Raw genomic sequence first — 19515 nt, 5'->3', positions numbered from 1 at the left:
TAGAGCCGGAGCTTATTAGGCATTGATTAGAAGAATAGTGGCAGTATGAATGCTTTGGTGTGTTTCATTAAATGAGCCTGAATGGAAGTCAGCTAATATTCAATTTGTATTAACGACACACTGTCCTACCTGACCTCATCTATGAAAACATTATCCCCACGAACCACAAACCCACACACTTCTGTAAAACCCTCCGTAGGACCGTGTGGTCTAGTCACGGTCTTGTTCAGTGTTAACCACTAACCCTGTCTTTCCTCTGGTCCTGCTGACCTTCCCTGTTGTCTGGACACTTCACAGTAGAGAGAGGTGAGAAATGTCCCTGGTCTGTACGCATGTGCCTCTGTGTGTGTGTGTACGCGGTTGTCTCACTGCACGTCTGCACGCACATGTGTGCATTCTGACTGCTGCAGAAGAATGAGTCTCACAGTGATTTCATTACATAAATTAACTTCTCCCTTTCCTTGTCCTCAGCTGCTACCCCCTGGAAAAAAAAAACAGGTAGGATTCACTTACTGAGTTGGTCAACCACAGCATTTATCCAGCATGCCCTGTTGCCACTGAAGTTACAATATGTAATTGCTGTTAGGTAAGATCTCTATGTGAGACTATCAGTGCAGCTTGAGAGGTAGTAGCTGGTGTCTGTGTTGGATGGGGACCAAACCTGAGAGCATAAGAAAGCCCAATGCATAGAAAGCACTTTAACACATCAGCGTCAGGCAGGGTTAGTCTCGATGAAGCTGTGATCACCCAGAAGCTATTTCTGTGGTAGTGAACGTTAATGTCCAGAAATAAAATAACTTTGTCTTGGCATCCGACCCCATTTAGTTCGCTATAGGAACGCCCCCAGCCCCGACTCTGGTTAGCATTAAGTCAACTTGTTGGGCTTTTCTTTTCAGAACTGGAGTCTTCCCAAGTTACAGAGAAGAAGAGAACAGTCTATCAAATGGCTTTGAGTAAGAAACGTAATATCCATGAACGGTGTCACGGAAATGCCAGGCTTGAATTTTGTTTGCATATAAAGGGTTTAGCCCTTTCTGTCTGATTTGACCCTGCATCCCCCTCCATCACCCACTATCTCTCCTGTACATTCTCTTCTTGTTATTCTGCTATAACCTCTATGCCATTTTTCTCTGTATTTTTTCTCTCACTTTCTTTCCTGCTCTGTGTCTCTCTCTGCCTGTCTCTCTCTCTTTTTCTGTCTCTCTGTCTATGTCTCACTGTCTGTCTCTTGTCTGTTTCTTTCCATGTCTCTGTATGTTCTTCGTGGCTTACGTCTCACTGTCGGTCACTCTATCTGTCTCTCTCGATGTCTCACTGTTTCTGGCTCTCTCTCTGTTGCTCAGATAAACTAGATGAGATTCTTGCAGCAGCTCAGCAGACAATCAGCACCAATGAGGGGCAGGGGGCACGGGTTCAGGGCACAAAGAGAGACAGGGGCCGGGGATCCTTTTACGCCAACGAGGTATGTGTCAGGTTGTGTATGTATTGTGTTCACTGGTGCGATGTCATGACAGGTTGATAGTCCAGTGGTGTTGCTCTGTTTACAGCCCCTGGAACTCCTTTTCTCCTATGACAAAATCAGCAGTCCTTCAAAAATAAGAAAAAACATGCTTGAACCAAGTAAACAAAATCTGCCAATGGGTTAGGAAAATGTTACTTGAAAGAAAAACAAGCAAAATAATCTAATTCAGGCAACTTGATTCTTAGAATAACACGATACAATTTTGAAGTCTCAGGCGTTTGTGTCAGAATTTTTTTTCTTCAGAATTTACTGTCAATTGCAAAATCTCACCCCATTGGCAAAACATTTTTGTCATAACATTTTTTTTTTTACTTATTTTTGTATAGGCATATTTCTGATTAGTATGCACAGTGGATATAAAAAGTCTACACACCCCTTTTAAAATACCAGGTTCTTTTGATGTAAAAGAATGAGACACAGATAAATCATGTCAAAACTTTTTCCACCTTTAATGTGACCTATAACGTGAACAAATCAATTGAAAAACAAACTGAAATCTTTGAGAATGTAATTTTTTTTTAAACTAACTCACAATAACCTGGTTGCATACGTTTACACACCCTTAAACTAATACTTTGTTGAAGCACCTTTTGATTTTATTACAGCACTCAGTCTTTTTGGGTAGGAGTCTATAAGCATGGCACATCTTTACGTGGCAATATTTGACCACTTTTCTTTGCAAAAGTGCTCCAAATCTGTCAGATTCCGAGGACATCTCCTGTGCACACCCCTCTTCAGATCACCCCACAGATGTTCAATTTGGATTCAGGTCTGGGCTCTGGCTGGGCCATTCCAAAACGTTAATCTTCGTCTGGTGAAGCCATGCTTTTGTGGATTTGGATGTGTGCTTTTGGTTGTTGTCATGCTGAAAGGTGAACTTCCTCATTATCTTCAGCTTTCTAAAGGACGCCTGAAGGTTTTGTACCAAAATTGCCTGGTATTTGGAACTGTTCATAATTCCCTCCACCCTGACTAAGGCCCTGGTTCCAGCTGAAGAAAAACAGCTCTAAAGCATGATGCAGCCACCACCATGCTTCTCTGTGGGTATGGTGTTCTTTGGGTGATGTGCAATGTTGTTTTTGCGCCAAACATACCTTTTGGAATTATGGCCAAAAAGTTCAACCTTGGTTTCATTAGACCATAACACATTTCCCCACGTGCTTTTGGGGGACTTGATGTTTGTTTTTGCAAACTTCAGCTGGGCTTGGATGTTTTTCTTTGTAAGAAAATGCTTCCGTCTTGCCAGCCTACCCCATAGGCGATTCATATGAAGAATACGGGAGATTGTTGTCACATGTAGCACACAGCCAGTACTTGCCAGAAATTCCATCAGTTCCTTTAATGTTGCTGTAGGCCTCTTGGAAGCCTCCCTGACCAGTTTCTTCTCGTCTTTTTCATACATTTTGGAGGGACGTCCAGTACTTGGTAATGTCTCTGTTGTGCCATATTTTCTCCACTTGATGATGACTGTCTTCACTGTGTTCCATGGTATTTAATCTTTGGAAATTCTTTTGTACCCTTCTCCTGACTGATATCGTTCAACAATTAGATCCCTCTGATGCTTTGGAAGCTCTCTGCGATGCAACTAAGAAAATGCCAGGAAAATCCTACTTGAACAGCTGAACTTTATTTGTGATTAATCAGAGTCACTTTAAGTGATGGCAGGTGTGTATGATGGCAGGGTATGAACACTTATGCAACCAGGTTATTGTAAGGTTTTTATTTAACTTTTTTCCCCCTCAAAGATTTCAGTTTGTTTTTCAATTGAATTGTTCACATTATAGGTCACATTAAAAGTGGAAAAAGTTCTGACATGATTTATCTTTGTCTCATTCTTTTACATCACAAGAACCTGGCATTTTAACAGGGGTGTGTAGACTTTTTATATCCACTGTAAAACAAAATAGCTATTAACCAACGGAAATTTACGTGGTCATATAAATCACTCAATAATATTGATATCATAACCAAAGTTAGTACAAATGCTTTCTTAGATAGTCAAGCTAATGTTTTAATATACAATACGTTACCACAGGGATGTGTTAATTCTCTCATTTAAGTTGTATATTTTCTGAACATTGTCATTTGTTCCCTCTTCCCTTTCCTCTTACTGTGCAGCCAAATTACGACCAATCAGGAATGACAATGACTGGCCTGGGTTATGACCGCGCCCAGTTTGTGTCAGGTCATGCCCCTCCTCACGGTATGCTGCGACAGAAATCCATCGGTGAGGCTGTCTGTGTGTCTGTCTGGCCCTGTGGCAGGCCTGTCTGTCCGTCTGTACTGTAGACTAGCAAAGGTGTTTGCTGTGGTGAATTGTTTGTCCATTACTGTGTAGCATACCGTATGTTCCAATCTACTTATTCTGGTCTGTCTCTGTCCTGAGCCGTTACACAAAATGTGCCTTTTATATTTTAAGTAGAAATTGTACACTAATGTAAAATGTCTGTTATGTTAATAGAATACATTTTTGATGTATAGACCACATGACAAATTCAATAAATATGTTTCCTAATATCTATAAAGACTTCCGAAAAGGCCAAAATTCAACATTTGGACATCCAAGCACCCTTGTGTCTTATACAGTACAAACCACTTTTCTGAATAATATTAATCATTTTATAAAAACTAGTGATTAATTCACTTAGATACTAATTTACTGTCGCTAATTTAACACACTATATTAATGTGGTGAAAGTATTCCTTTTACTATATCTTTTAAATAGGTTTTAATCAAAAATAACGGTCATATTCTGGTCTTATGAGGTTAAAATGTAAATGAGTTGAACATACCATTTCAAACCTTGTTACTTAAGCTAAAATGTTTTAAAATCGTCTTTAAATTAAGCGTAATTTTAAACTTAATTTAAAGCTCCTCTTTGGACACAACAACCTGCATTCCCTCTGATTTAACATACAATTGTCAACGCTGTTTTTGTCAATCCTGTATTGTAACATTATACTACTCAAAAGGCACGCAGCTGGTGGAACAACTCTCCTGCAGCTGACATTTGTGACTGGTACATGTTGGAGTAGGGTTCTACTGTACCATCGGCTTTCCATTGTTCCTGTACATGGGTGCAGGAAGCCTAGTTAGAGCGTTAGATCAGTGATAGCAAGGTCACTGGTTCAAATCCCTAAGGTGACAAGGTGAAAGTCAGTTGTTGTGCCCTTGAACATGCTTAATCCAACTTGCTCTGGGCAAGAGCGTCTGCGAAATTACTTAAATGTAAAATGTTCTAGGTTTATGGGCTTATATGTGGACACACTGTAGCTATGAGAGGTTCTCTGCAGAGGCTGAGCTGGAACTGCGGCTCTGAATATTTTTGTAATGTGACACAGTTTTGACTCGCCAAAGTAAACACAGTCAGTTTTCTTTCTTGTAGCAGAAAGTTCTGGACTGTTTCTGGCCTTTTACCATGACAGACTGAGCAATATAGCTGGATGATATCTTTAAATACAGACAGACAGGCAGTTGCACAGACAGACAGACATCCTCTAAGATGAATCACCTGGTCTTTTGTTGTACCATTCGCTAGCAGTACTCCACCATTCCTCACCCATCAGATCCCTATGCTCTCTTCCTGTTCTTCTGTCGTTCTCCTTCATCCGTTTCCCTCACTTCCTCCTCCCTTTCACTCTCTTTCATTACTCATTCATTTCTTCATTCACTTCCATCTTATTTATCTCTTTCTGTGGCGTACTGCAGGCGTGCCTGAAGAGGACAAGTCCTATCTCAATCCTCCAGCCATGAAGCTCTCCCGCAGTCTGTCAGTGCCCAGCCCAGACGACATCCCCCCGCCCCCCACCACCGCCCCGCCAGACCCCCCCTTCTCCTCTGCCCCGCCCCTGGGCTGGAGGGGGGCCAAGTCTTCTCAGCAGCCATCTGTGTCCGTGTCCCAGTCCACGTCCACGGCGGCCCACTACCAGCTCTACTCCCAGTCGGTTCACTTCACCCACGGGGGCCGTGAGAGGTCAGGGGCCCCCAGCACCGGCCCGGGGGGAGGGGGGGTGGACCATGCGCACCAGTACTCCAACGCCCCTGCCCACTCAGCCCAGAGCCGGACGGCCTCCAGGAAAGGGGGCTATCAGGGGGAGCCTGTTGGACCCGGAGGCGCAGGGGTGGGAGCCAAGGCTACAGGTCTAAGGAGGGGTTACAGCAACGCTGTCCCTCCTTCCAGCATCGCCACGGTGATGCCCCTGCAGCAACAGGCCGCCCAGAGCCAGGCCCAGCGGGTGGAGCGCAGCACCGGAGGTGGGGCCCCCAAAGGAGTGGGGGCACGGAGAGGGAAGGGCCCCCTGGTGAAGCAGTCTAAAGTAGAGGACCTACGGGCTGGGCAGGGCACCTCAGTGGAGAAGAGCTCCATCCCCATTCCAACCATCATCGTGAAGGCCCCTTCCACCAGCAGCAGTGGGCGGAGCAGCCAGGGCAGCAGCGTGGAGGCAGAGCAACCCCCACCGGGAGAGCCCGACACGACCCCCCATCGGCCCCCGTCCACCCCAGCCCCGCAGCCCCCGGCTCCCCCTTCCATCCCGGCTCCGCCGCCCCCCACCCTCCGAGGCCAGGACAGTGACTTCACCAGCCAGTTCGGGGCGGCGATTGTCGGCGCGGCCCGCCGGGACAGGGAGCGCTTCCACGAGGCCCGCAGAAAGAGCGCCTCCATCTTCATGTCCGCCGAGGAGGAGTTGGGGCCGGGGGGAGGGGGGGCGGGCAGGACTCAGGCCGCTCAGCACGAGCAGCTCAGCTCCCAGCCCGGTGTCCCCGCCCCGCGCCTGCGACCCTCCAAGTCTATCGATGAGGGAATGTTCTCCGGGGACACCTTCATCCAACACACCCGCAGCATGCCCCCGGCCTTTGGCCTGCCGGAGTACTCCTCCCCGGCACCGGACTACCAGCCCAAGTCTGTCCCAGCCGACTTCTACGGGGCATCTGGTCGACAGCAGCAGCAGCAGCAACAGCAGCAGATCCACTCTGGCACCACCTTCATCCACCCCCTGACGGGGAAGGTTCTGGATCCCTCGTCCCCCCTGGGCCTGGCTCTGGCAGCCAGGGAGCGGGCCCTGAAGGACGACGGCAGACTGAGGAGGGAGAGGGGCGCCGAGCACCAGTTCGGGCGACAGATGTCGACTGCGGGGGCGTTCCCCAGCCAGGCAACCGCCCCAGGTCCGGCTTCCTCTGCATCTCAGCCCTCCAGCTCCTCCTACCTGGTCACGTCCTCCTCCCTGGCGGCCACCACCCATTCCATCGGCCGACCCCCCTCCCCGAGGATCCTCAGGAGTGCAGGCTGGGGTGAGGAGGGGGGAGGAGCAGAGCGGGAGAGGGAGGGAGGCGGTGCCAGGGAGGGGCTGAGGGTTCGCTTCTCTGAGGACAAAACGATTCACACCCACCACTACCAGTCCCAACCCTACCAACCTACCTACAAGGAGGAGAGGGAAAGGGAGAGGGAGAGGTCGCGGGAGAGGTCGAGGGAGAGGTCGAGGGAGAGAGACAGAGATAGAGAGAGCTACATCGAGCAGCAAGCTACCCAGCAGCCCCCTCAGCCCTCGCACCAGCCCCCCCGCAGGCCGTCCTTCCTGAGGATGGAGAGTGAGGCGGGTGCCTACATCCTGTCCCTGACTCCTCCGTCTCCCCCCCGCCACAGCCGCCCCGTCTCATCCTCCGGGGGGAGGGGGTTCTGGAGGCAGTGGCCTCATGGTTCTGCCACCCCCTGCCCCCTCGGTGGATGCGGATGACGAGTTTGTCTTCGCAGACCCACTTCCTCCCCCCCTGGAGTTCGCCAACAGCTTTGACCGGGGCATGGGCGGAATGTCCGGGTACACGCATCACGCCATGATCAATAGCCGGGCCTCCCGGCAGGCGCAACCCCCGCCTCCCCCGCCTCCTCCGCCACCCCCACCCCCACCTCCAAAAGACATGTTCATCAGCGGGTTCCAGGCCCACACCCCGCTTCCCTCGCCACAGACGGGGGACTCCACAACCTCTAGCCTCACCTCCTACGACAGCGAGGTGGCCAACCTGACACAGTCCGGAAACTCCCCGTCTCAGACGTCCCCCAACCCCCTTCCTCCCCCCTCACCCTCTGGCCTCCAGCCCACAGGACCCCCGCCTCCCCCTTCTGTCTCCCCCCCACCTCCTCCCTCCTCTTTCCACCGACCAACTCTTGCCATGACCCATTCTCACCACCTCTACAACAGCATGCATACCGGACACTCCTCCCCCACTCCTCCCCCTCACGGACACTTCTCCCCCACCAAGGGTCGTTCCTCCCCCATCCAAGGACGTTCTTCCCCAAGTCAAGGACGCTCCTCCCCCATCCACGGACGCTCCTCCCCCATCCATGGACGCTCCTCCCCCATCCAAGGTCGCTCCTCCCCCATCCAAGGTCGCTCCTCCCCCATTCAAGGTCGTTCTTCCCCGAGCCATGGGCGCTCCTCCCCTGTCCATGGACGCTCTTCACCCATCCAAGGTCGCTCCTCACCCATCCACAGTCGTTCCTCCCCCACCCCTCCTCCCCACTCCATTCCCGGGCCCCCAGCCTACCACGGCCCACCTCCCATCACTTCAACCGCGGCCTCGTCTGGTCCCTTCCGGGGCTCTGCCGCCCTGACCTCCACTGCTACCTGTGCCCCCACCACCACCACAGCTTCCACCGCCACCAGGACCTCAGCCCAGCCTCACCAGGACAGGACACACCCGGCCCCCTCGGGCCCAGCGGCTGCCAGCCGCCGGGCAGGGGAGCACCACCCCCACCCCTCAGCCAAGGCCGGAGAGTCCCAGGAGACGGTGGTGGACTCCGGGATAGAGGAGCTGGACAGCCGCAGCAGCAGTGACCACCACCTGGACAGCATCCTGGCCATGAGCGGAGGGGCCAGGGAGAGACTGGGGGAGAGGCTGGAGAGAGGGAGGGAAGGAGGGGGAGCGGAGGGAGACAGGGCGGGAGGAGCAGACCTCCTGGAGTCGTATATGAACTACCTGGACGGACAGACCTTTGACATGCACAACGCCACCGCCTCCACCTACCCCAAATCAGGCAGGTTCAGGGAGGGGGGCCGCGCCGCCGAACTACGCAGGGAGACCAGCACCGCCCCACCCTCCTTCCACTCCCACAGAAGGAGAGAGGAGGAAGAGGAGGAGGAAGGTGAGGCGGGAGACGGGGAGGACGACGGAGGAAGGGATGGTTACGGGATGACACAGAATTTGGGGGCGTCCACGTCGCCATACTTTGACCGGGACCGCGGACCCTGAGACAAAGCCTCTGTGGGGGTCCGACAGTCAGTTAATCGGGGACCAGGGCCCTACATGGGAGGGCAGGAAGCTCTACCCTCCCGTGTCCAGTATGAAGGCCAGCATCATGAACGAGCTCAGCAGCAAACTGCAACAGAGAGGGAGCCAGAGGTCGCTGAGCAGAAACAGGTACACTTTTAACTGGGTTGAAAAAAAACGGTGCAAGGAGCTCCTGTGTGCCACTTTCATACTTTACATACAGCCGGACATTTGAATGTAGGACTCCCACAGAATTCAACCACTGGTAGGGCTATTCTGAGGGCCTGCGCCGGTGGATAGGGCCAAAACAGCTGTGGGCCATATATTTTCATGTAAACATATGAACTGTTCTACTTGTACAGCGTGGCATTGTCACGGCAACCTCCTGTCCTGGTTCTACGCTACATTTTGTTGGTGTGTGCGTGTGTTTATTGTGTAAAAGCTTCCCCACTTTTATGTCCCCTGCTTTTGTCTCTGTCTGTCTCATGTCTGTTCACCACCAGAAACAGGTAATTACTCTCTCTCTCTCTCTTCTCGCACTGTCTGTCTGATGAGATGTTATTATGTCCTTCTATGATGTACTGCCTATGTTTGAACAGTAGAGTCTGCTCAACACAACTGGCTTTTAGTTGCTGTTAACACCCTGAGCAAATTGAAACAGCATCCAACAGTGGCTAGGTTTAGTCTGCTAGTGGTAAATAATGGTGAGGAAGAATCACATTATAAATATAATGTGTCTAATAGTGGAAAATATGGTCAGGAAGGGTCACATGTTATTTTTTGTCCGCTAGAGGTGAATGATGTCGAGGTGGAGTCACATGTTATAAATAACCCTGTGTATAACATCTGACTATTCTCTCTGTCCCCTTTCTCTTGATCGTCCCTTTGTTTCATTTCCATCTTCAGGTTTTCAGAAGACTCTGCCTCTGCTCTGAGTCCCCCCTCTGCTCGCTCCCTGTCTCCCTCTCCTATCCACCACTCTCAGCCGTCCCTGTCCCCGTCCCCCACCCCGTCCTCCCAGTACGCCAGCTGGGCCCGTTCCACGTCCCCTCAGCCCCCTGTGGCAGCCATACAGCCACCTCCCCGCTCCCATTCTCCCCTGTCTTCCCCCACCTACTCCCCTTATCCGACGTCTCCCAAACGCCGTCCTGTGTACCGCACCAAAGCCCTGGAGTTCCAGTTCATCCCCAGTCGAGAGTCTAGGAAGGCGGAGTCCCACCACCTGCAGAGGAGGCGTGCCCCCAGTCCCCTCATCTCGCCCTCTGAAAGGCCCAAACTAGGACCACCCCCGCCCATCCTCCCTCCCCCTCCTCCCCACCCACGCCTTCTACAGCAGCCTCTACGAGCTCCGTGGCTCTATCACCCCTCCCTCGCCGGCTAACCCGATGGGGGACCCCTACTTCTCCCCATCCCCTCCTCTCTTTGCCCCTTCGGGCGCACCTCCTGCCCCGAATGCTTCCCTGTTGGTGTCGCGCTCCCTCTCCCCCACCCACTTTCTATCTGGTACCTCGTCACCTCCCCTGCACCCTCTCCCCCCTCCCCCCTGCCTGAGCTACCCCCACCTCCCCCCGCCATCCCCTTCAAAGCCATTTGCCTCCAAGCCACTGCCCTACTGGACCAAGTACGACGTGGCTGATTGGCTGGGCTACCTGAACCTGGGCGAGCACAGGGAGCATTTCCTGGACAATGAGATTGATGGCACTCACCTGCCCTCACTCACCAAGGAGGACTATCTAGATCTGGGGGTGACGCGCGTGGGGCACCGCATGAACATCGAACGTGCCCTGAAGAGGGTGACGGACAGGTAAATGCGGCTGGGTGGGTGGATGCAGGGATGAATTTAGACGCTGACAGAATCAGAGCAGAGATAGGCCCGTCTTGTAAAATGGGGATAAAAGAAATCCTGTGCCAGGTTTTAAATCTGGGCTTATCCCCCGTTTCTTGTCTCTTATCTGTTTCTCTCCATGTTACTGTCCTCTGTCTTTTTCTTCTCTCCCCCCACGTGAAAAAATTGGCTATTATAGTTTTTCTACTGTGTTTTAGCAGAAATTGCTGAAGTGTATTTCCCCCCTGATATTACTTTAGCATGCTATTGTATTAAACAGTTATTCGTTTTTTTACAGGTAAAAGAGTACTGTCGTATATAAGGTAGTGCTTACAATGTTTAGGATAGCCCAGAGATCTTTGATATAGAAGTGGGGGCTTTCTCCTTGAGGGAAGCTACTGGACAAACACTTAAATAGGTATTGTTCCACGACACTCTTGTGTTTACTATTCAAAACAAAACGGATGCAAAGTTTTTTTTTAAACTAATAGAAAAGGCAAGAGGAATTTCCCCTGTCAATGGCACACCTTACCACCGCACCATAAAATATTAGTGCGAAAGATGTCTATAAAAACATTAAACAAGCAATATGTATTTCTAGCCAGCAGATGTCACTACTGTGCACTGTGTTAAAAGCTTTGAATAATGACCTGTTTTCGTCTCAAGCTTCAAAGGACTCCAAAAGCTGTGGTTGCCCATCACTTCTCTGTAGTATTACACCTAATTAAACCTAATCACTGGGTTTCATGTTAGTAGTAAAGTCAGGTGTGCCAGCTCTGGAATAGTTTAACTACATTGACCTGTTGGGGGTCCCAGGGAAGAGGCTGAGAATCACCGATCTGTACTTGCCATGTAGGTTCGTCTTTCAAGAGCTGCAAAAACTGGAATATGGGTTGGCGCTCCGCGTGGCAGCCACAGTGTTTAGGATGCTGCTTTTGTTTACTGGTTTGTCACATTTTGGAACATGTCTGAAATGCAGGTTTCTTTTACATGGAGAAAATAATTAGGGAATATTATTAGCTGTTTCTGTTCCAAAGGGTCATCATCCAATGATGTACGGCAAAGGTCACCCTGACAACAAGTCAAATCTCAAGCCTTTGCTATGGGTTTGGGATTGGGCGAGCCACTTTGTGATTTTGGCTGGAGTTGGACAATTAAATCAAGCTACTCTGCATTCACAGTGCAACACGGACCCACTGATAAGATCACTGAGGTAGAAAATACCCAGATTCTACACTGACCATCATCGGGGGATTTTAACCATGCAAAACAGGACGTTGTTAAGTACACAAACAAGCTTTATTTCAGTCCTGCGTACAGAAACTCTGCAAAGCCTTTCAGATAGCGTGAAAACTTTAAACGAGTCCAAACTGTCATCATGGACAATAATCTGTCAGTGAATGTGATGTGTATGTGCATCCAATCAAAATAATTTGTATCACACAGCAGATCATCAGACAAAAGAAAACTATCTGCAGTAGACCACATACTGCTGAACAAACCAAACCAGTTCTGCTCCTCCACTAGAGTGTCTACCATCTCCACAACCCATAAACCTATGCCAGGACAGTGTATATAGAATTTCACATCCTAGAAATACTACATGTTCTCCCAAACGAACCTCTTTGGCTTGATTTTTTGATAGATTTTGTCCAACAGGGTGCAACACAGGCATGCAACATGTTCCACTTGTATGTACATATACATTTTCCTGCACTCCTCTATTTGCACTTCTGGTTAGATGCAAACTGCATTTTGTTGTACTGTACTTGTACTGTTCAATGACAATGAAGTTTAACCTAATCTAATCATTGAATCTGAAAGGAAGGCCGATGAGCATGTTAGACCCTTCGATTTGTGCTTTCTCAACTTACTCTACGGGTGCAGTAAAACTAACCTAGAACTTACAAAAGACAAACCTGTAGAGTTGATGGATAACCTCAGTCACCCTTGTGACTGAGGTTATGGCTGTTAGTCAGCCAAATCATTCCAATTCAGCTGAGGTACAAGTTGCTGCAGCTAAATTAAATAAACATCTCCCAGTCAGACCTGCGCACACGTTGTTCAGGAATGATTTGAGGATCACGATGAAGAGTTGAAGGTGTTGCCCTGGCCTCCAAATTCCCCAGATCTCAACCTGATCCGCGGCAGCTCCACCTGGCAACATAGAGGACTGGAAAGATCTGCAGCTAATGTCTCGGTGCCAGATACCACAGGACACCTTCAGGGGTCTTGTAGGGTCCATGCCTTGGTGGGTCAGCCGTGTTTTGGCGGCACAGGGAGGACCAACATCATATTTGGCAGATGCTTATATATGCTGATCAGTGTATATTATGTAGTGCTATATTTGATAAGAAAGTGTGAAAAAATCACTTTTGCCAAAAGAGCAGTGGGACTGATTGAAACCCATGCTGCAGCTGTACATGTCCACCAGATGTAGCAGCTTAGAACGCTGGACCACTTTAGACCAGCCAGTTTAATATCCTGCAGTGTACAACAGAATGTTATCTGCCACTGCACATAATGGAAGGATTCCAGTGGTGTGGTATAGACCATCGGTTCTTACAGGACCAGCCAGTGGAGGTGGTTCAGTGTAGGGCTGATGTGTTCCTGGGCTTTGGTGTATGTGACGACCCTGGAAGAGGGGTGGGCACACTGATGCTTATCCAGAACTTTAGCTGTTGAAAAAGCATGTCTGAGGTTGTCCACTACCGGGTCTGTTAGGGGTGGGAGGAGAATAATTACTGACTGTCTCTCTTAAGAATCTGCTGGTATAAGAACTCTATTTTCCTTATGTGGACCTGTCCTTTCTCTTTCCCATCTCTTTCACTCCTGTCTCACTCTCCCGTTTCCCCTGTTTCAATTTTGCCTCTCCAATTGAAATCAGGATAAAAATGAATAATAATATTAAACATGTAATAATGACCATAACACAAATAATAACAATATATAATGTGAATAATGATAATACAGTACTGTGCAAAAGTCAAATCATTTTTTTGGGTAGAATTTTTTTGTAAAAAAAATAAATGATGGCTTTAGTTTGACTCTTGCACAATATTGTATATAACGCGAATAATAATAATATAATGTTGATGATAACCATGTAATAATATATAATGTGAATAGTAACAATATACAGTTGATAATAACATAATATATAATCTGAATAATAATAATATAATGTTGATAATAACAAAATAATATATAATGTGAATGATAATGTCATGTTGATAATAACCATATAATAATTATATATAATGTGAATGATAATAATGTCATGTTGATAATAACCACATAAAAATTATATATAATGTGAATGATAATAATGTCATGTTGATAATAACCATATAATAATAATTATATATAATGTGAATTATAATATAGTGTTGATAATAACCATATAATAATAATTATATATAATGTGATTTATAATAAGAGTGTTGATAATAACAATATAATAATTATATATAATGTGATTTATAATAATATAGTGTTGATAATAACCATATAATAATAATTATATATAATGTGATTCATAAAAATATAGTGTTGATAATAACCATATAATAATAATTATATATAATGTGAATTATAATAATATAGTGTTGACAATAATCAATGTGGAATCCATCTAGAATGGCCCTGGGGAATGTGGTTGTTGAAGCCTCCACAGACAACTCAAACTGAAAATATAATGTCAAATTCACAATGAATTAATTGTTTCTCTGCTCTTTCCCAAGGCTTTCTAGCTCTCCTTTTCCCATTTCTGCTCTGTCACCACGAGGAAGAAGAGATGATGGGAGTCGGAGCTGAGAAAACAGAGAAAGGAGGGGGGCTGGAGTCAGTGAGGGAAGAGGAGAGTGCGAGGACACGACTGCTGCTCTTCATGTTGGATTCAAACAACAAATGCAGAGGACCCCATTTCACCCAGATGGAGAACCAATCAGGAAATAAAGAGGATAAAAGGAGAGATGAAGAAGGGCTGAAGATCGCCTTGTACTCACCACCGGCTGGCTTACTCACAGATAGTCATGTACATGCAGTACCACACAGTACCACACAGTACCCCATACACACACAAGTAGAGAGTGAGAAAACATTTAGTATGACAAAAGTGAGACAATATTGAGAGAAGCAATTAAAAGTTGTTTAGCTCTTTTATCTGAGTTGGTATTAAGGGGCAGACGATGACTCTCTATATTATTACCGATAGATTTCTCCTCCAGTCCTCTTACCAATAGATGTCTCCTCCTGTCCTCTTACCAATATAAATCTCCTCCTGAGCCCCATTTATAGCAGGTCTTTTCTGACCAAATTTCATCATACCAAAATGTATCTGGGGCTGTCCAGTCTCAACAACTCCCAATGGATTTAGGAGAGTTGAAGATCATGGCATGCCTTACTCCTGGGCATCCATGCCTGTCCATTCTTTAATACACACAGCTTTGTGCTACAGAATAGCGATTATGATCACTGCACTACCTGGGAGGCCCTAAGATGTGTTTTTTGTCCTTTTAGTGTCCACATTCTGATTGGGCCAAAATGTTTTATCAGGCATGCATGGGTATCTTAAATGTAGACCAATCTGAACAGTGAGACTATTTAAAATAATTTACAGATGGAAACATTGACTTATACCAGCAATGTGTCCGACAATATTTTTTTTAAAGCTGTTAAAAAAAATTCATACTGAGAGGGACCGGGAAATCTGGTCACAACGTAGATGGATAAAATACATTTGAATACAATGTATTAATACCATCTGAAAGAACTGACCCAATTACAATGTGAACAAGATCAGGACATGCAGTATGATCCCTGTGTTAGATCCAATGTAAACGTGGCATCTGTAGCAGTCTAGTTCCTCTCTGTCCTTGGGTTAAGGAGTTGTCTAGTTCCACTCTGTCCTTGGGTTAGGGAGTTGTCTAGTTCCTCTCTGTCCTTGGGTTAGGGAGTTGTCTAGTTCCACTCTGTCCTAGGGTTAGGGAGTTGTCTAGTTCCACTCTGTCCTTGGTTTAGGGAGTTGTCTAGTTCCATTCTGTCTTAGGGTTAGGGAGTTGTCTAGTTCCACTCTGTCCTTGGGTTAGGGAGTTGTCTAGTTCCACTCTGTCCTTGGGTTAGGGAGTTGTCTAGTTCCACTCTGTCCTTGGGTTAGGGAGTTGTCTAGTTCCACTCTGTCCTTGGGTTAGGGAGTTGTCTAGTTCCACTCTGTCCTTGGGTTAGGGAGTTGTCTAGTTCCACTCTGTCCTTGGTTTAGGGAGTTGTCTAGTTCCTCTCTGTCCTTGGGTTAGGGAGTTGTCTAGTTCCACTCTGTCCTTGGGTTAGGGAGTTGTCTAGTTCCACTCTGTCCTTGGTTTAGGGAGTTGTCTAGTTCCACTCTGTCCTTGGGTTAGGGAGTTGTCTAGTTCCACTCTGTCCTAGGGTTAGGGAGTTGTCTAGTTCTTCTCTGTCTTAGGGAGTAGTCTGGTTCCTCTCTGTCCAAAGGTTAGGGAGATGTCTAGTTCTTGTTCTAGGGTTAGGGAGTTGTCTAGTTCCTCTCTGTCTTAGGGTTAGGGCATTGTTTAGTTCCTCTCTGTCCTAGGGTTAGGACATTGTCTAGTTCCTCTCTGTCCTTGGGTTAGGGAGTTGTCTAATTCCTGTTCTAGGGTTTGGGCATTTTTTATTTCCTCTCTGTTCTAGGATTAGCGAGTGGTCTAGTTCCTCTCTGTCCTAGGGTTAGGACATTGTCTAGTTCCTCTCTGTCCTAGGGTTAGCGAGTTGTCTAATTCCTGTTCTAGGGTTTGGGCATTTTTTATTTCCTCTCTGTTCTAGGATTAGCGAGTGGTCTAGTTCCTCTCTGTCCTAGGGTTAGGGAGTTGTCTAATTCCTGTTCTAGGGTTTGGGCATTTTTTATTTCCTCTCTGTTCTAGGATTAGCGAGTGGTCTAGTTCCTCTCTGTCCTAGAGTTAGGACATTGTCTACTTTCTCTCTGTCCTAGGGTTAGGGAGTTGTCTAATTCCTGTTCTAGGGTTTGGGCATTGTTTATTTCCTCTCTGTTCTAGGGTTAGGGAGTGGCATAGTTCCTCTCTGTCATAGGGTCAGAGAGTTGTCTAGTTCCTCTGTCCTAAGGTTAGGGAGTTGTCTAGTTCCTCTGTCCTAGGGTTAGGGAGTTCACTAGTTCCTTTGTCCTAGGGTTAGGGAGTTGTCTAGTTCCTCTCGGTTCTAGGGTTAGGGAGTTGTCTAGTTCCTCTCAGTCCAAGGGTGGGGTAGTAGTCCAGTTCCACTCTCTTCAAGGGTTAGGGAGTTGTCTAGTTCCTCTCTTGACCATTGGCTGTACACTTCTGTGTTCATTGTCTGGGTGAATGTAAAGGGTTATTTTATCTGGTTGATCAAGTTGGGACAGTGGGCGGGAACTAGATGTTAGAGAAGGTGTCAGCCTACATGCATGTCCTGGGAAGTGTAGCAGGGGGAGCCAGGTTCTACCTGTTGGACTGAACTGTAGGTCTGGTCCCCTGTTAGGTTGGGGGGAATCCTCACTTAACTGTGTCTGGAGTCAGAGACCTGTCTAAACGACTGGGTGATTGGTCATCTGTTTTTACCTCGCCAGTGGGAGGGCTCTGTGCTCACTGAAGGTCCTTTGATAAAGACCTGATAACACATTGTATTTCTCTATAGCTTCTTTATCACGTTAAGTCTCATAATGACATTATATACAGACTGGTCACTGTATTACAAATCTGTAGCAAAATAAGTGCCCAGACCAACCGCATAGAAATAAACAAACGTCACTATACTGACATGCAGAAATGCATACTTAAAAATGCTCACAGACATTCACAGGCACTCTCACACGAACATGCAAACACGCACACAAACCTTGTGTTTGTGTTAGAATTAATGGGACACCTTAAAAATACGTTTGGATTCAAGATGTAATATACTAAAAGGGACTGTGCTTTCAGAGGTCGAGAGAATATGTGACATTGAAAACAAAATCTCATTGAAGATTGACTCCATTTATACAAAAAAGATTTCTGAAGCATCGAAGGAAGTGCGAACAGCCAACCTAAAGTTCTCTGTCAGAGGGACCAATGGAGAGAGACCAATTAGGAGAGGGGAGGGAAAGAGCGACAAACTGCCAGATCTTTCTCTTTCCCACCCAATCCCCCCACTCCTTCCAAAAATGGCACTCTTTCTACGGAACCACAGGAGAATATACGGAGCTGAAGCCCAAAACGGGGAGGAGAGATATGCTTACATCTGTTTTAATACTATGATTGTTCTTACAACAGTTTTTAAACTTAAATGGGTCTGGAATACTGCTGTTGATATGAAGAGAATTATTACTATATTCTCATCACTATCATCGTCCTTACTGTTATAAGCTGCACTTCCCTGTTATGCCTGTGATAACTGAGACAGCGCTCTTACGGTTTTGGGCAACATTGTAATTCCATCATTTTGCAGTAAGTCAATATAATCCCAGATGTTAAGACATTCTTGACAACAGATCAGTATTTTAACATAAATACTATCACCAAAACATACAGATATTATACAAATATTTAAATAAATACTGGAAAAATATCACTGATCTGACATTTAAAATGCTTTTATATAAAGGCTTCTGTCTAGTCATGAAACCACATTTATTTTGCCCTCTTGTTTTTGGTGAAGTATTTGAAATAATAGACTTGACTGATGTATGCTTCATTCCCAGGAAGTTAAGAAAAAAATATTTGTTTGGGGATTCAGATCGACACCAAATATATTTTTATGCAAGAATTCTTCTGCCATCCAAGGGAGAGCGGCCTCTGTTTTTAAAGCTGTGAATTCTCTTTAAACCTCACTGTGTGCCAGTCAAAGTTAAATTCACTACATTGCCATTGTTCACATTATTTCATTCAAATGATAAACCTGTACTGTATCTATTGTGCTTTAGAAATGCCCTTGAAACAAATGTTATCATGAAAAGGATGCAAATTATCATTTATTAATTTTCTATTGTTATTTTATTTCAAATCATATTGGATAATTAAAGTAGTGTCCATTTATATTCCATTGTTTATCTGCTCATTTAAATATAAATGTATCATTTCTACAGGTCATACGAGTATTGATCTATGTTCACACTGCATTTACAGTTGGACTTGCGCTTTTAGCCAAATGTGTGATCAGTCTGACAAAAACATTTTACACTTACTCAAATCAAGTATACTGAAGGGCTCTTCCATTAACTCAGTTTACTACATTTCACCTTGTCTTGCCATGTTTGAGTCCTAAAACCCATATCTTTTCATACCACTTACAGCACTGGTCAGATATAGTGTTTTCCATCACTGATCTGAAGAGGATATGTAATGTTTCTGTGGCTGTGCTGTGACTCAGATGATCACAGGGATCATGGTTAAGATGCAGGTGGTATAGCAATAAGGACGATGAAAATAATGCTCATTCTAATTATGATTTAGGATTTTAAAACTCTAAAGTTCTAAAGAATCTCTGTCTTCCAAATGTTTAACATGAAAAAGGTATTTTCTTTCTTTAACTGAGGTGCTTGCTATACAGCTCAGTCCATGGAAGGCTTCTGTTACGTATGCTCATCAGTCATCACCTCCTTGCAGCTTTTTCATTTTTAATGGTTGTATGCAGATTTACAAAGTAAACCAGTACTCAGTAGTGTTCATCTGATTTACCCTCCCTCACTGCATCACAATCTTAGAATCAGCAAGCTAGTGGTGACAACTATTCCATCTGCTACAATTTGAGCTAGTCTAGCTTAACACAAAGCCTCCTGACTTCAGTGTGTCATTGCAGTGATTTGTCAGGCAAAAATGTAACAGCGAGACAAACTTGTTTTGCAGAGTATGTTTTTGCGCCACCATCTCAAAGCCTATGATTGAAAAGTGTATAATTACTCTG

General features: G+C 46.3%; 1 protein-coding gene and 1 pseudogene across 4 annotated transcripts in view; both read left to right on the top strand.

The window, feature by feature from the left end:
• Window positions 1–7336, top strand: part of LOC105012999 (SH3 and multiple ankyrin repeat domains protein 1) — a 73833-nt gene extending 66497 nt beyond the window's left edge. For 2 of the 4 annotated variants that reach the window (XM_034295297.1, XM_034295296.1), the window contains 6 exons: window positions 298–306; window positions 472–498; window positions 897–953; window positions 1344–1462; window positions 3641–3749; window positions 5232–7336. In XM_034295297.1, the coding sequence (XP_034151188.1) occupies window positions 298–306; window positions 472–498; window positions 897–953; window positions 1344–1462; window positions 3641–3749; window positions 5232–7255 (2345 nt within the window). In that variant the 3' untranslated portion in view covers window positions 7256–7336. The remainder of the gene's footprint in view (window positions 1–297; window positions 307–471; window positions 499–896; window positions 954–1343; window positions 1463–3640; window positions 3750–5231) is intronic. The other 2 variants (XM_034295298.1, XM_034295299.1) reach the window with 2 other exon arrangements.
• Window positions 7337–8764: 1428 nt separating this feature from the next.
• On the top strand, window positions 8765–18647 carry LOC117595260 (annotated as a pseudogene).
• Window positions 18648–19515: the final 868 nt, after the last annotated feature.

Source organism: Esox lucius, chromosome 11, assembly GCF_011004845.1.
Source record: "Esox lucius isolate fEsoLuc1 chromosome 11, fEsoLuc1.pri, whole genome shotgun sequence".
NCBI classification, from domain to species: Eukaryota; Metazoa; Chordata; class Actinopteri; order Esociformes; family Esocidae; genus Esox; species Esox lucius.
The sequence above is the reverse complement of the archived record's forward strand: the minus strand, read 5'-3'. Positions and strand labels throughout refer to the sequence as shown.